Below are 18,458 nucleotides of genomic sequence, written 5' to 3'. Positions count from 1 at the left end.
CTGCAAATACATTAGGTAAAGAGATAATAGTGAAAAATGGTTCTATTAGAATGCATTTGTTTATTCTCGCTGTTTTTAAAGGATGTCAACTTGACAGCATAAAATACTTTAGTCCTTAGTCACTGACAAAAATGAGCAAGAAAGTGTGACTCTTAGCAGTGCTTCAGCTTTGACCCCAAAAGGCAAAAATAAAGCTACAAAAGCTAAATCTACACAGCATGGAAAATCTAAAGTAATTTTCTGTGCTTGTTGACTGAATGTTTTCCTCTATATTAAGACTGCCTCCAAAGATACTGGACCAAATAGTGCTTTCTGTGATCTATGTATAAATATATCAACATTTCATGATATACACATAAACATCTAACAGATGTAACAACACATGGCCATTAGAAGCTCAAATAGTATCATTTGTATGCTATTGCCTGCAGCTAGATTGGGTGTCCACAGACTTATATACGCTCTAGTCCTCTCTTTCTACTAGTATTCTGAAATATATTTGAATAACTTGAGGTCAGTGAACTTCAACAACTATAAAACTGTGCAAAGGAAGATCGTCCAATTCATATCTCCTATAACACAGTAAGTATAACTGCTTTAGTTGCCAATATGGCACTATGTGAATCTGTATATGTGTGTGTGTGTGTGTGTATGTGAGCATGTGTATGTGAATGTGAAGACAGGACAAGAGAAAAATGTGCTGAAATGGATTATCACTTGATTAAGCAGTAAGCTCATTCAGTATATAGAAATCTAATCTTTCCTTGACAGGTACTTACTCGTCCTCCCAGGGACCAATACACAGTCTCCAGGAAAATAACTTTGATTGTAAAAAAGAAAAAATAATTCAATACATTCAGTTAACACATTTCTTCCACTAAGTGACAGTCTCTTCTATGCCATATCTTAGATAGTAGCAAGAATGACTTAGTGCTTTCCACACCCCACTGCATAGGTTCTACCTCACAATATCAGCACTATAAATACAATATATTTGTCAAGGCTTATTAAAATTGAGGAGGTTGTTTTTTGTTTGGTTGGTTTTTTGTGTGGGTGGGGTTTTTTAGTTTATTTTTTAATATGTATAGAATGATAGAATCATAGAATTGTTTGGGTTGGAAAAGACCTTTAAGATCACTGAGTCCAACCATTAACCTAACACTGCCAAGTCCACCAGTAAACCATGTCCCTGAGTGCCAAATCTACACATTTTGTCTCAACCACTTCCACAGGCAGACTGTCCCAATGCTTGACAATCCTTTCTATCAAGAAATTTTTCCTAATATCCAATCTAAATTTTCCCTGATGCAACTTGAGGTTATTTCCTCTAATCCTCTTGCTTGTTACTTGGAAGAAGAGACTGACCCCCACCTCACTACAATCTTCTGTCAGGTAATTATAGAAAGTGATACAGCCTCCCCCTCCTTCTCTCCAGGCTAAACAATCACAGCTCTCTCAGCTGCTCCTCTTAAGACCTGTGTTCCAGATACTTCACCAGATTCATTGCCCTTCTCTGGACTCACTCAGCAGCTCAATGTCTTTCTTGCAGCGAGGGACCCAAAACACAGGGTTGGAGGTATGGCCTGAGTACTGTTAAGTACAGGGAAAAATCACTGCCCTGGTCCTGTTGGCCACATTAGTTCTGACACAAGTCAGGATGTCACTGGCTTTCTTGGCTACCTGGGCATGCTACCAACCCATATTCAGTTTGCTGTCGACCAGTCTTGGCTCATAAACCTCCTAGTGTATTGATATTTCCTAAGGGAATGCCTTTGTAACACTGAATCTCTCCAGATGGGATGATAAAAGAGAAAGGTCCAAAACTAAGACAAGATCAGTTTCTAGCTGTGCTTTCTCTTCCAATACTTCTTTTACATAGTGTATAACTATTGTTCAAAAAATGGCTTGCAGAACATTTTAACTCATAGAGAATAAAGTTTTTTAGAAATAAATCACTGTAGATGAATCCCAATCCATTTGCATAGATATATCCTTTCCAGTGCTCTATATATGTGTTATGCCTGTACTAATTCCTAGGTGGCAACCAAATCCTGGCAGCCAGTTGACTCACTAGAGTGAGCAAGAATGCATTAAGTCACTTGGAGAAGTGAATTTTGTTCATGTTCCTCATGCATGTAATCTCTTCTGCTTTTCTATTTGTAATAAATTGCCAAGGCCACAGGAATTGCCCTTAGGGACTGTGAGCACTGTGCTCCCCCGTTTGGAGTATATCTCTGGTGGTAGGTAAGGCTGTAAGCTTCAGAAGTGTATTAAAAACTTTTCAGAAATGTATTAAACATTTACAGTGTGTTAAAGAAAATCACATGTGAAATTTGACTGATGATGATTTTGTCAATTATACTACATCAACTGATAGTCTGTAAACATTATAGCTATGTTTACTCATAGTACTGTTTTTATGCCTTTAAATAGTAATTTCTTGACTGAAAATAAGATTCCATCAGTAAGTTCTTCAGTCTTTCTGTAAAGACCTCTGCCTTAAAAGTTTTGTTTTCTACCTGATTTTATATAAATCTGAACAGTCAGACCCTAATCAAGTTCAGATTGAAGTCAATGACTAAGGTACTGATTCAGTGAATCTATTTTACTGATTCAGTGAAAAGGAGTGAAAGCAGGAGAAGGAGAGAGAGGCACAGACTGAATCTTAAATAGAGAATAGACATTTACATATAAAAACATGCACTGTAGTGATATATGTACATTCACAGTGCTTCAGTACTAGTCTAAGTCTAGAAGACATTTCTCTCAGAAGCAGTTTTGGGGAATCAGACTGAAAATAAGGTATGGCCATAGGATGCTTTCTTAGGAGTCAGGTGGCTAGGAGGCTGGTGGGTGCATGGGAAAGAGTGAAGTCACAGCTGGGAAAGGTGACTCCAGCTGACCAAAGGGATATTCACAGAATCACAGAATATACTCAGCTGGAAGGGACCCACAAGGATCATCTAGTCCAAATCTTAACCCTTCACAGGACCACCCCCAAGAGTCACACCATGTGCCTGAGTATCACCCAAATGCTTCTTGAACTCTGTCAGTTTGGTACTGCGACCACTGCCCTGGGGAGCCTGTTCCAGTGCCCAACCACCCTCTGGATGAAGAACTTCTTTCTAATATCCAACCTAAAACTCCCCTGACGCATCTTTAGGCCATTTCCTCAGGTTCTAGTGACTGGTCACCACGGAGATCAGTGCCTGCTCTCCTCTTCCCCTCACAACGATGTTGTCACTGCAATGAGGTCTCCCCTCAGTCTCCTCCAGGCTGAACAGACCAAGTGACCTCAGCCACTCCTCATACAGCTTCCATTCAAGGCCCTTTACCATCTTCGTTGCCCTCTTTTGGACACTCTCTAAGGGCTTAATATCTTTCTTGCATTGAGTTGCCCAAAACTGCACACAATATTCAAGGTGAGGCCACCCCAGTGCAGAGCAGAGCAGGACAATCCCCTCCCTCGACCGGCTGGTGATGCTTTGCCTGATGCCCCCCAGGACACAGTTGTCCGTCCTGGTTGCCAGGGCACTGCTGACTCATATTCAACTTGCCATTAACCTGGACTCTCAGGTCCTTTTCTGCACCATATGACATCTTGGTCAGTATACAAAGTAGGGAGAAGAAGTAGGGAGGGGGAGGACATTTTGAGTGATGGCATTTGTCCTCCAAAATAACCTTAAGGTGTGATGGGGCCCTGGTCTCCCGGAGATGGCTGAACACTTGCCTACCCATGCGAAACAGTGAATTAATTCCTTGTTTTGCTTTGCTTGTGTTCAGAGGTTTTGCTCTCCCTATTAAACTGTGTTTGGGCTTTTACCCTTCCAATTCTCTCCCTGATCCTGCTGGTGCAGAGTGAGTGAGACACTGCTGGGGCTTGGTTGATATCTGGGTTTTAACGATGACACAGGGTAAAAATCAGACAGCTGAACCATATTGGTTTTAACATGTTACTCTGTTTCCCTGACTCTCTCCCCCCTTCTTTTTAATTGTAATAGAATTTATTCTATAAATAAATATTTCACATTATTGACACTTTCATATATATATATTCTTGTAACTATATGAAAGAAAAAGTAAATGCATAGTGGAAAAGATTGGCAGCAAATTCCTCTGTCACGTTTGAAAACTCCAGAACACAAAAAAATTTGGAAATATTTTTCACCCAAAATTTAACTCTGGTTTAAGTGGAAACCTGAATTATATTAATCTCCATTTGGTATATTCTATCATAGTTTTGAATGCTGAATGCTATATATAATTGTGTAACAATAAAAATGTTGTATTGAATTGAGAGATTTCTTTAATCTTGTACTTCTGGCCAGGAAATATTCTCAGGGCTCCCAAGAGAACTTCAGTTTTGAGGATCCCCGTGGAAGTTTCTGACAGTAGTTTTTCCTGTGGTTTGGTTTTTATATGTTGTCATTGAAAAGCAGATGTGCACTGTTTCTTACAAGCAGACTTGTGACGATGAAAGATACACAGGTGCTTATTTTTCCTACAAAACTACATCCTACTCATGTGGGATACATTGCCAGGAGTTTTCTGAACATCTTTATGTTCTGTCTTCCTATGCTCTATGTGGTAGCAGGTTTCTCTCTTGAAGTTTACCTTAGGACTAAAGGCAGCAGTGTGCCCTAAGCTGTTTGTCTGTGGGATTTCATACTAGCTGTTAAAATAGCCACATCTTATTCGAAGAAAATGTCAGTGTAAATTCAAAACTAACACTTAGACTGAAAGAGAACTGATTTTTTTTTATTTATTTTTTTAAATTCATGCTATTGTTTGCACAACAGTGCACAAAATTAAGTAGTTGTTTCAAATAAACAATGGATTGACTGGCACTCTAATATTAATATAATCAGCTAAAGCAACAACAAAATAATAGATATAGCCTGAAGAAATGAGACAAATAAATACCTCTAGTGGTTCCCTCATCAACTAGGAAATAGGCAAGTATAAAAGGCATTGTGGCCAGATCTGAAAAGAACATAGTTCTCTGACAGGAAAAAACTGCAAACATGGCAAGAGCTTACCAGTTTTGGGTGTGGGATACACAAGGAGGAGTTTGCTTAAGGCAAAGTGAAAGGGAAGAGTTATGCACCACATATCTACAGGTGAGAATTAAGTCAGACTTGCTCCAAACTAATTCCCATAGAAGAAGACTACAGACCTAAAAGAAGACGTTAGTTGAGCTGAGAAGCTTGTACTCATATGTTTCTATGGCTCCCAGGCTTGAGCTGGTTTGAGTTAATGCAGCTTAGATGCCTCAGACCAAAGAAGGTCAATTATTGCATTCTCCAGGAAGAGAAGATCTGAGATCCATATGCATTCACTTGTTTTGGGACATGTCTGAAAAACAGGAGTCATAACAGCTGACCCAGTGTTCCGTAATATCAACATAGAGTAGTGACACTGCTGAGTCAGCAAATTTCTAAGAACACAATTTGTAACTTTTCTCTTTCTTGTACCTAATCACTGAAGGCTACTTTTGTGAAATTCAGATGGTATCTTGGGTGGCTCAGGCTTCCTTTACCAACTAGATGAAAAAGCCTCCATTTGAAATAGAACAACTAGATCAGTGGAGAACAACTTTGTGGAGAAAACTGCTGACGTGTTTGTGTAACAACTCAGTATACAGAGCACTTACTCAGAAAATGAGAATTATACTGTACTAGCCCTGCTTAACTTTGTCACCTTGACAGATATTGCCTTATACGCATTTCCTTTTGGATCCACAGATGATCATAGGGTCATAGAATCATAGAATCAGATGGGTTGGAAAGGACCTCTGAGATCATCAAGTCCAACCCTTGATCCACTACCACCAGAGTTACTAGACTATGGCACTAATGGTGTAACCATATGAACATCAGTGAAAGAATTATGAGATTAAAACCACAATAGGCCAGTGTAGATGCAATTCTGTTGCTTGGTGATAGTGAAGATCATGTAAGCAGGGGTTAAGTGGAGAGTCCGTACTTGCTTCCTGAAGAAATCCAGTAATTTTTCCACTAGTATTTTCATACAAAATTGCTAAATCTTCAGAAATCAAAGACCAGAAATCACATTTGCACAGTATTGCGACAGACCTGAACATCAAAACATCTCTGGCAGTTTTAAAAGAAAAACGATTTTCGTGATTGGGGAAGTTGTTTGCAGGCTAAAACTGCATTGAGGGGTTGAGGAAAGGCAAAATCTTGTACACCAGTGGCTGAAAGATGGTAAACAATTATGAAGGACAAGCAGGCATGTCTTGCATTAAAATCCTCTCTCTGTATTCTTAGTTTCTGCTCTTGGCCACATAAAGGTGACAGGTGTATAGCTGAGGTTAGTTAAATCCTCCTGTCTTATTCAAAGCTCTACTCTTTCCAGTTTTGTCTGGTACATTTAATTTTTACCGAAGAATTGAATTGTTCCTAAGGGCTTAAAAGATAATAGGAGAAGGAGGGAAAGAGAAGAAGCAAAAGCAATGATAGTCTTAAACATGTGGACTGAACAAAAGTGACATGTCATCATCAAAAAAGATTACAGAAAAAACTCAGAAAGCTTGTGTCATAAAAAAAACCTTCCATAAGAAACAGATGCTGGACAATGTGGGTAAGTTTAAAATTTTACAGATGACCAGAACTATTTTCCTGACAATGCAATGCTTCATTTTGTATTCTTTTTTTTTTTTTTGAGATACATTTTGAGTTGCAAGACCTAAGCAGACCATGAAGCCAATTGTCACTGACCCCCCAAATAACTGAGAATTGAACTTAGATCCACATTGTTGATTTCAGAATTCATTATTTGAAAATCTCAAAGAAATTTAACTTTTTCAATGCATTGCTGATGACTTCATTGACTGTAACCCTTAAGCAGATCTGCATTAAATTCCAGTTAGTATTCCTGATATGTTTTAGGTAAATCAGATACTTCCTTGACTAATGTTTTCTGTAGAAACCTGAAGGCTGAATAACCTATTAGTTTTTTTTTTTTTTTGCTTCTGGCTCACCTGAGAAATAAAATGAATTGCTTTTCTCAAATCATGATTGGAAAACACTGCTTCCATAGGCTGCCTTCAAAACAGGATTAAGACAATCTGTAAAAAGAGTAATTCTGAAAGGTTGGCAAGTTGCAAGATGATATAGATCTCCTTGCATTGCTTAACCTTCAGACTTTTTAATCTCCCTCCTATTTCCATTTGATTCTCCTGAATCTTCTTTCACTCTCCTGTGCTAAAAGACCAAAAATGTAAAACCTACTGTAAGATTAATTAAAGAATTTCTAAATATATCATGGTCAGCAAGCTCCTAGATGAGCTTTGGTTCTTTACTATTATTTTTATCATGAATTGACTGTGTATCATGCACTGGGAAACATCCTTTTTTCCTAGGAATACCTCTTAAAAAGTTCTAAATTTTCTCTAGCATAGCTTCTGCAGGTGCCGTACCAACATCTTTTGTAGGCAGTAAATACAACTGGTGGGTAAACTTTAAAGGTTTTTGTGTAAAATAAGCATTTCAGAAATCCTAAAGAAAACCTCAATTCAATTAATTAATTTTCTAATGTGTCATGACAGTGTTTAGTGGTATTGTTAAACTCAAATACTTACATTATGGTTCTTAATATATAGGTAGAAGTTTCATGTAAAGCTGGACTAAAGGTTATTTTCAGTGCAATAGGCATTTAAAAAAACCTCCACAAACGGAGTAAAAGCATTGTAATAAGAAGGTCTTTGCTTATTAATGATAGAAAAAAATCCAAAACCACAGGACTACTTTGGAGTTTACGATGTGAAGTGGCACATAGTAGGAATAAACCAGGCTGGTAGACCTACCTACAGGGATACAGAGCAAGACTGACTGTCTTATTGAGCAGCATGACTCAGTTAAATTTGTTTTATTAAGCTCCATACAAAGGTAGCTGAATGAAATTTAAGGACCTATGAAACAGAGAGGCCAGGCTGGATTATATGTAACAATTCTAATAGGTAGAATGTGGACCACAGCTTTTGCAGACTTCCTACCTCCTTTTTCCTTTTGTTGAAGCTGCTGTTTCATTTTAAGCCTTTTCTTCTGAGCTGCTCTTCTGGAACATCTGATGTTTCCAGTGCACACAAACCAGAAAATAGATCGGTGCACCTGCAGTAAGTCTGCGATATCTGGAAGGCATCTGTTTTACTTTTCCATGAAATGTCTGCAATTAACTAGATCAGTTTATATGCCTTTTTTTTCCAAGAAAGGAGGAAAGATAACCTGCACAGTTGAAGAACCTCAACTCAAAGAATACTTCCCAGAAAGCATTCCAGTGTGGATACAATTCACTCCTGCATTTGCGCTATAGACACCTCAGAGCTCTGAAACTCCCTGGTTGGATAATCCCTGGACTTCCCATCTGAGAAACATCAAGGGACAAGAAAAGGAAAAAAGAATGTGTCCCCATTCATGTTATGGTATGATCCAGTTCTTGGAAAGATATATCAACTCAGTGAAAAGTCAAACAATGAATGACTGAAAAAACCTTAAAACAATAGACACAAATGCAACGATAAAAGCTATGCTTGCTCAGCTGAGCTGTTTGTAAACCAACAATTTGAACTAAGGATTAAATTCTATTGAAAAATATAATCCTTTTTAGATCTCCTTTCCCTCTCTGGCTTTAACATGCCAAATCTCTTCAGCCAATGAAGTTAAAATATACAAGACACATAGCTCTTTATTTGTCACACCCTGCAAATCACATTTTCCAGCTTCAAAGTACAATTCGTTTTGGCTTTAATTACCTGACTTATCACCATGTCATATTCCCTCCCCCCCTGCAATAATTACAGTCTGAATCAATGTGTCATTCAATATTGGCCTTTATTTATGTCTCTCACTAACTGTTGAATGTTTATTTATAAACCATGAAAAGCAGAGTTTGTAAGAATATTGATTCAGCATATTAGAAAAGCAGTGGCCTGGCATTCTGTGAGTAGAAGTAATCACAGGCAATTACTAAAGACTGCTTTTCACTACTTATCTTGAGTTTAACCTTATAATTGTGTTACTGAATTTATTTCACTTTGCCCATATATCACCAGGTTCCTAATAAGAAGTCAGATATTAACATAATTTAATAATATTCAGGGGATGAATGGTTTTAATTGGTTTAAAAAGAAGGAGATATATAGCCTATGCCACACAATGAAAAAAAGTATTGTAACAGCCTCTTTTTATTTTTTAATAAATGATAATTAATATTCAAAAGTATTAATGAAATAAGTTCTTAGTGCCTAGGTCACAAATCTTTGATGTTTATGCCACTAACAAAATCACTAACTGCTCTTAATGATGCCCCTCAGCTAAGCTTCACTTTACTCATGGTATAAAAATTACTTTCGTTGCCACTAGCCTGAATTTGCAAGTGTGAAAGTCAAAGCCAAACTCTTAACAATTCTTTTTGTCCTTATCCCAGTATACAACGGGAAGAAGGTGCTAAAATCAGCCAAAAAACCCCAAACCACAAAACCATCAAACTTAGAGAAAAGCAGAACTAGCAAACAATAACTAAAACCCTCAATCACTCTAGACAAAATACTCTGCACCCAGTTGCTGTTCTTAGTGAGCCAGATTTAGTGCAGGAGAAAATGAAGATGTAACTGTCTGCCTAGGATTGAATCAGAGATCTGAGCAGCAGTGGGGTAATGGACAGCTGGTTAATGGCTGTGCTTTTGAACAGGACTGACCAGTTGTTCTTCATTATTTGTGTTTTCCTATTAAACTTACATGTTCTCGTGAATTTACCCAGGTTAACACATGAAACTGGCAAAAGTCAGACTTGAGAAGTTATGCTCATGGAATATAAAAAATGTGCTTTTCTCTGTTTTCTATATATTTTAATTAAAAGAAATGTAGAGAACATTTTTCCAGGAAATATTTCCTTTGGTTGGAATGCCAACCAAAAGGGATAACACCCATGTTAGAGAACCAGCACTGCCCTTACCAATTAGGACAATATTTTTGGCAATTTTTCACGCTGGTTAGATGTTTAGATTATCTTTTGAAATACCCTTAGCTTCAGTCTTAATCTTTTCTTGGGAACTAATTCTATTTTACATATGCCACGTTTGGTCCAGAACACTTCCTTATTTAATGAAAAAAAAAAAATCCCAATAGAATTAACTTTAAAATTTGTGTAACTCAGCTATTAATATATTTGGGGAAAGTATTTCAGGAATCGTATATTCTGGAAAATCACATAGACCCTTCAATTTAAAAATTTTAATTCTTTTATTCTCCCCACATGTTTTTTTGCTTACATTCTCCCCTTGGAACTCAGTGACAGTTCAAAGAGAGTATTATGATTACTGAGAATGCTTTGTTTGGAGTCAGAAAGAATAACTTAGCATTATTTTCTTACAAAGTATCCAGAGTTCAGACATAGTAAAAGATGAACATGAAAAGTATGCGTACATCTTTTCTATCACATTATTGCTAATCACAGATAGCAGTAACTTAAGAAATATTTTCAGCAGTTTCTCTAGTTTAAAATTAAATACTGAATTACAGCTGGCTTGCTTTTTTTTTTTGTTTGTGTTTTTTGTTTTTGTTTTTGCTTTGTTTTGTTTTGTTTGGGGTTTTTTTGTTTGGTTTGGTTTTGTTTTTGGTTGTTTGGTTATTTATTTTACTTATTTCTTTTATCCAGAAAAAAAAAATTAAGAAAAATTTAATAAATTAAAAACAAGTAACATTTTAATATGTTCTATTTTTACAGAGTAAAAGAAAAGGATAGCACACTTTCTTTTTTTCCCCTACCAAATGGTAACAAAGAAGAAAAGTCAGGTTTTTAGAATCTGACAAACTACTGGAAAAATAGGCGGTAGAAAATTTTTCCAATTTCTGAGCCAGTAGTTCAAAGAGTCCATAAACATCTCCTTCCTACAGCTTAAGAAAATACGCTAGTTGAGAACTCTGCTCCTCTGCTGACCTTTAAACTACTAGGCATTAAGGCAAAATCAACTGATGTACCTTTGATGTACCCAAAAAGGCAATTCCAATGTTGTATATTGAATACTATATATTGAAGCTGCATCAGGGCAAGTTCGGATTGGACATTACAGAAAGTTTCTTCACCGAGAGGGTGCCTGGTCACTGAAACAGTCTCCCCATGGAATGAAGCCTGTTGGAGTTCAAGTAATGTCTGGGTGATGCTTTCAGTCATATGGTTTAGTTTAGGCAGACCTGTGAGAGGCAGGGAGTTGGACTCGATGATTTTTATGCTTCCCTTCCTACTTGAGACATTCTAGGCTTCTTCTATATTGATGAATAAATAGGCTTATCTTAAGAATTAAATGTATCACTTTAGGAAATACTATAATTACTTTTTAGGTTATTTGCATATGCAGCTTTCTAAACCATATATAGAATTTACTGACCCGGTCTATTCAAGCCAGTGGAAATATACTGCATTGAGTGGAGATTTAAGCGGCATAGCAATGTAACACTAACAAATTTTTAATGCATTAGAATGAGAAATAAAAAAAAATTAAAAGCTCTGAAAATTAAGAACTGTAATTGGACTTTGAGATTATAAAAATACTGTCCAACTAAAATGGCGTAATAAAACTTCAAGTAGACAGAAGCAACTATGACTGCTTACAATTGAAATACAATGGAAAAAAATACGAAAATAAGATGTCCTAAGCACAATCCTTCCTCATTTATCCAAATGGGACTTGTTAAATTACAATGTCACTGAGAAGAAAATTACAAAATTGCAAAACAATACTATAAGAGGAAAACGTTTGCTATACATGTTGCCTACTTTTAGTGTGCTTGAGTGCATATTTAATTTGAAAAAGAGGGGAGTGTAGCTCCTTCACAAAGAATGCACTGACTGCAGTGTTTTCAGACATTATATCCTCTCTGAAGAGAAATCTTTAAAAAGGATGTGTCCCTGACATTAGAGAGGGAAAAATATCCTTCTGTACGTGTGACCCACCAATTCCTCCACAGAAATGGTCCAGAAGACAATGAGAAAGTAAATTAAAGGCCCAAAGGATATGTTGCTATCAACTTTCTCGTTAGTGAATCTCTTCCTCATGGTGTTTAAGGTGTAGGCTCAACATTTTTCTATGTCAGTGGCAGTTCAGTGAGATAATGGCTCCACAAATAGAAAGGAAAAATCTTTTAAGCTTGTGATGTTGCAGCTAAAAGATCCCCCTCTGTTCCCAACCAGTGCTGACAATGGACAAATGATTCTGTAAAAGAACTCCAACAGTTCCACTTTTAATTTTCTCTTTTATTTGTTTCTCTTGACTTACCCAGATGTGGCATCCTTATCACAGAATCTCTCAATATTAGAGTACAATGAGAATGAAATCCATGCTAATCTGGATGACTTCCAAAACAGCAACAAAAGATGTTTACCTGTCTCATTTTTGGTTGCAAAGTTATATTCTAACTCCAAGAAACGGTTGTAGTCTTTTAAAATTAAAGAAAAGGATTTGTCATTTTCTATAGTAGATAAACCAGCATGAAGATCACAGTTATAATAGGAACATAAAAGCTTTGTTCTCAGAATAATCACAGCCTCTTCACAGGAAAATTATTAATCTTGAACATTTGGTGCCACTTATGATTCTTCATATCTGTATCACTAGGCTGCATGTAACACAAAGTCCCAAAACCAGCGATTGTTTATCATTTGCTCTGTGAATGAATACAGACACTGAGATTTTAATACAAAAATTAGTCTTGCAATCAAAGTATATTCTATGTTTAATAAAAAATATTCATTTTATTAATCTTCTGATAAGATCACAGGGTAATGATCCTAAAGAAACATGACTAGCAGGTCAAGGGAGGTGATTCTGCCCCTGTATTCTGCTCTCATGAGACCCCATCTGGACTACTTCATCCATCTCTAGAATCCCAAGCATAGGAAAGATGTAGACCTGTTGTACTGAGTCCAGAGGAGGGCCACAAAGATGGTCAGAGGGCTGGAGTACCTCTGCTATGAAGACAGGCTCAGAGATTTGGGGTCCTTCAGCCAGGAAAAGAGAAACTAGGTAGACTTTATTAGCAGCCTTCCAGTACTTAAAGGAGACTTATAAGAAAGATGGGGATGGGATTTTTACTAGGGCTTGCTATGATAGGACAAGGAGAAATGCTTCAATTCATGCCCATCCTACCACACCATGCCCCACTGTGAAGAACTTTGCGGCATTTCTTTAATGACCTCCTTACCAGTCCAGGAGCTACTGCTAAGTGCCCTCAAAGCACTGTCGTCTGCAGGATGAATAAGCCCCAGTCCTGCAGCCTCTCCTCACAGGACAAATAATCCAGTCGAGATCATGCTGGTCACCTTCACTGAACTCACTTCAGTTTGTCAATGTCTTTCTTTTATAGGAAGGGCCAAAAACTGAACACAGTATTCTAGATGCAGTCTAATAGAGTGTCACTATTGTGCATCCTGCACCAAACCACTGAGCCCTTTTAAAGATTATTTCAAGTCTTGCTTTCATGTTAAAAGAAAAAAACCAGAAGTGTTATTGAGCTATTGTTATCATCTTCAAGTGACACTACAAAAAGCCCACTTTATGACTGCAGAGCTAGTAGTTCTCATTATAGGATCATAGGATCACTTAGTGATCTTGTGATAAATCCTGTTCTTGAAAGAGCTTATGTAGCCAAAACCCAGAGGCTGAGATGAAAACATTTCCTGGATATGTGAGAGAGTAGGCATCTGCACATTCTGTACAGTCATGTACATACACAGGGAAAGTGACATCTCAGCAGACAGTTCAGACCTTAATCTGTGAGGGATTCTCAAATTATACATGTATTACATGAATTACTCACTACAGTCTGATGCAGTTAATGCAGCAAGACTCAGTACCCGTTGACAACAGTGACATCAGAGTTCAGCACTTTCACTTAAATGTGACCCATGGGGATATCGTCGCTCTTCAGAGGAAATCTGGGCTGCAGATTCTGAACCCTTGGAGGTTAAAAAGCTGTATCTGTCCCCAGTCAGACTAGGCAGTCTGGGATTTCATGCTGATGTTCTGCCACTATTCAGAAAGGACGGCAAGAACTGGTAGTGCCAGAAAACAAAGGAAGAAAACACTGTAGCCCAGGAATGCAACTGGGAGGAAGAGACTTGGTTCTAGTTGATTAACCAGGATCACATATTTCACTCATCAAATTTTAAGTGCAAAATGACTTTTTTTCTTCAATGCAGTCTCCGAGGCATAAAATCAGGTTCTCCCTTCATGACATGGAGCCCTTCTCTGCCTCCGTACCTTCTCAATTTGTAATTGCAAAATATCACATAATACAGGTTAAGAAAAGTATAGAAAGCCTCATCTTTTTGAGTGCTTGAATTGAAGTCTACTGTACAATATATATTGTCTCTACCTTACCTTCCAGCTATGACTTAAATGAAGCAAATGAGACAGTCTGCTTGAGGTAAAGTATTGGATGGGCCAACCACCAAAATCATTCATGCACTTATTGTTCAAAAGTGAGTATTTGAGCATGTCACAGTGGATCTCACTAGATCATTTCAGAATTCAAGGTCCAAACACACTATCAGGAGTGTGAAATGGCAAGATCACAGAACAAGTATGCAGTTGGAATTGCATTTAAGAAAAATATACTTGAGTTTGAAATACTGTACAAGAAAAAGTAATTTAGGCGTATTTGTGGTACCCAGATGAGTTATTTTTGTGTGTGTTTTCTTCTTACATAGCTTTAATTATGTGAAGCCCTCCAGGATTATAATCGTCACAAATATTTGCATAGATAAATAATCAAGACTAAAATAAATGTGAGTCAAACCATCCTTTGGGAAAGCTCAAGCTCCAGAGGTGTCACTAGTTGTCTATTTTCTCATCAGAAACATGACTAGACATTTCTAACAAAATCCATCACCCAGCTGCATGATGAATGAATGCTGTGAGGGCTGTACTGTCCTAATGAACAGCAGTATAAATTTGCTTGAAACATTTAAATTCTGATCATAATCCTCATCTTTTACATATGTAGCCAGTTTTGAATTACAAATGACAATCACTACCATGCTAAAACATTGATCTATATTTGTATTTCATTGTGTCCTAAGCACAAAGAAATGCTTTTGAGTCAGTCAGTACTGCATTAATATCCCCAGAAGGAATTAAAAACAACTGTTGCCTCTATTTATAAACTTGGGATGGGTGTATCGTGGACATAAAAAACAACCAGACATACTGCCTCACATTGGGAAAAAAAAAAAAAAAAGCACACAACCAGATTTCAATTGTCTGGAAAGTTTAGAACAAATTCAAGCTTAAAAAAACCCTGATTTTAGATTACCTTGGATACTCTGTTCGCAACCTCTCTGCCTACTGTCAGCCCCTGAACAAAGGTCCGTGCGGCAATGAAGGCTCTAGTCACTTGAACCTTCAGCTTCCTGGGTACATCTCCAAATGGCTTCAGCTGGTCTGTGTACTTGCTGACACACTCCAGGTAGTCTTCACTGAAGTGGTACTGGGGGTTTATGAGCTGGAACATCCGCTCCAGCAGCCGAGCCCAGAAATCATTCAGCATTTCCTCCAAGTTCACATTGCCTCCTGTGTAATACCGCTTCAGCTCCGTGAAGAGGTCCTGGAACACCTCAGAGTTCTGCATGTACAGCATGCCGTATGTCCGGACAAACATGTCATTTAAGGATCTTTCTGCATTCTCCAGAAGTTCTCGGAAAAACTCTGCAGGGAAAAAAAAAGCAGGTGTTAACAGTTGTAACAGTAAGGTACGAAAGGTTTTCTGACTGCATCCTCCATAGCCAGTATACAAATATTCTAAGCTAAAAGTAAAGTCATTAATATATTGATTTAACTGCAAATTTAATGATTTTAGAAATTCTGTTTTGATTAAATTTTTTACAATGTAGAAGAAAACCACAGAAATAAATCTAAATATTTATTTGCAAATGTTCTTGAAGAGAACTTGAAAGACACCTGAGAGGAAATGAGAAGAATTCTTCTTAAAAGTGTTACATGTCTAGGTAATGCTAAGAAAATCTCAGTATTTTCAATAATTTTTTACTCTACTGAAAAACAGTGCTTAAACCCTCCACCCAATCATATCACAACCAGCCTACTAATTTCAGTTTGTGCTAGTTGTTTATTTTGGAAGAGCAGACCTTAAAGTTTTTTTGAAAGGATTTCAGACTACTGCTTCTGTGCCTTTTATCTACCCAGGCCCAAATCAAAACCTACTTTTAAATTTTGCCTTGTGGAAATTATTCTTATTGGAAACCAAGCCCATGGAATACAGTGGAAATATGTAATCATCTCTTCTGTTCAGATTCTTGGCAGTTAGGTTTTCCTCAAAAAAATCACTGAGTGTATACAACAGTTCTTTAAACACAGTTGACCAAAGTGGGCACAGTGTCTTCTGCTTTTCAGAAGATTCCATCTTCCTATAGGGTTTGTTCTCAACCTCAAGCCACCTTTGGAAAAGAGCTCTATAACTTCTGTGGCCTGTAAATAGGGCATTGCAGACAGAAAGGTAGAGAGGGCAAAACCTTTGGCAAAATACTTATATTTACTGCAATTAAATGGTTTGCAGTGATGCAGGACTCTTCACACACCAACTCTGGGATAGCAGATGCTAAATTTGTGGCCATTGCCCATAGACACAACTGTGTGTGCTAACTGTAGTGATGTGATGACTCCTTACAAGGAGTCTTGGCTAATGATACAATGTGAATAGTCTTTTAACATAGTGCCCTACTACAGAACCATTGCATGATAAAGACAGGATGGAATTTAAGACTACATAAGAAAAAAAACCACATTAAATTTGAGAATTTGCAACCGTGATCTGCTAAAAGCAGAATCCACCAAACACTGTTTGCCAGTCTACCAGGACTCAGTAAGAAAAGAAACTGTTATTTTTGGCAGAAGTTGTGCAGAGTTGCAGTCTTTGGTCTCTCAGATAACTGGAAAGGGGTTATTATGAAAATATATACAGAGAACATTAAGAGCATACCAACTACATCAAAGCATTTATTAAAGGGAAAATACAGTCTAATAAATATATGAATGTCTAAACTGTCATTAAAACCATGGCTTTTCATAAGGAATAAATTCCATCCGGAAAAGGAGAGGCTTTTGCTAAATAGTTTATGTAGGAAAAGAATAAAACCAAAACAAAAACGAAATTAAAGAAAGACAGCCCCCCATCAAAATTTTGTTGCTGAATAGAATAATCTGACATCTACAACCTTCAGTCTTCTGTTTAAGGGAAAGCGAAACAAAGCTGTTTTTCACTGCTAAGCCCGATGTGGTGGTATCTTTGACATCTGGATCACTCTGATTACTACTTCATGCATCCAGCATTTCGTCTTCTAAAAATAATGCACACTGCACTGCTGAATACATGTAGCTCTCTAGCCACACAGTCTGGAAGGCAAAAAAGATGGCAGAGAACCTGGGGCTTAAATTAAATTTTGGTTTAAGTTTGGAGCCGGGATTTCACAGAAGTGCAATTGAACGACAAGTGGGAAAGACAGTCACGAAAACAGTGAATCAGGGCCCCTTGTCTTCTCTCCCAAAAATGGCTGTATATGCTGGGAGGATGCTATAAGCAATTCACATGATGGCTCCTCACAATTCCTAGCCATACTGTGAATCCCACTATTTATCTTAGAAGATCATGCCATTGCATAAGTCAGTCACAGCAAAGCTTAATTGAGTTTGCTGACATTCCGTGTCTGAGATTGTCAGCCCACTCTTTCTTTGTTTAGAGCTATTATTTATTAATTTCCCAGTTAGTTTGTTGGAAGCCAACTAAGAAGGGTAGACAATTATGCTCTGCTTGTGCAGCATCTAGAACCATGTGGTCCATGCTGGTCACAATCTTTATTTATACTGTGGTACAAACATTATCAGTAACTCTACAAGCTTAAATTTCATGCTATTCCAAATGTGACACCATACATATTAATTTTGTAGGAGAGTTAATGTCTTCTAAATAGCAGTACATTTATTTAATTTTTAGTCTTCTTACAGGTCTCCAGTCTTTGAGAGCTGCTGCTTAAGGTAAATTATGCCATTAAAAAGTTAGACCTTCCGTACACCCTGATACAAAAGACAGTTAGTTTAAGAGAGCTATCTGCATCAGTAACCCTATGCAGGATCAGAATAATAAATCAACAACTACAGAATTGGACACCTTTTTACTTCCAGACAGAGATCTCCCATGTTGTACTAATTAGTGAATTCTCAATCAACTCCCATTCAGAAAAATTAGTTGTACTGTGAATGATTGCATACTTTTTTAGTCCCCAAAACTTCCATATATCAAGAAAGGAGTCTGCTTTGCAATGCTTATGTATAAAAACTGTCCTGACACAGCTGGCTACTTGTTCAGTTATGTCAGGAGAAACTGTATGTGTTTCTGCAGAGATTGAATTTTTCCATGGTCTTCCAAGTG

General features: G+C 37.4%; 1 protein-coding gene across 2 annotated transcripts in view; it reads right to left on the bottom strand.

Annotated features, from left to right (window-relative positions):
- Positions 1–18,458, bottom strand: part of GPC6 (glypican 6) — a 756,668-nt gene that overhangs the window by 329,702 nt on the left and 408,508 nt on the right. For both annotated transcript variants that reach the window (XM_050334036.1, XM_050334037.1), the window contains exon 3: positions 15,333–15,724. In XM_050334036.1, the coding sequence (XP_050189993.1) occupies positions 15,333–15,724 (392 nt within the window). The remainder of the gene's footprint in view (positions 1–15,332; positions 15,725–18,458) is intronic.

The sequence above is a fragment of the Myiozetetes cayanensis genome, unplaced genomic scaffold (genome assembly GCF_022539395.1).
Source record: "Myiozetetes cayanensis isolate MyiCay16 unplaced genomic scaffold, myiCay2020 scf5-8, whole genome shotgun sequence".
Taxonomy (NCBI): domain Eukaryota; kingdom Metazoa; phylum Chordata; class Aves; order Passeriformes; family Tyrannidae; genus Myiozetetes; species Myiozetetes cayanensis.
The sequence above is the reverse complement of the archived record's forward strand: the minus strand, read 5'-3'. Positions and strand labels throughout refer to the sequence as shown.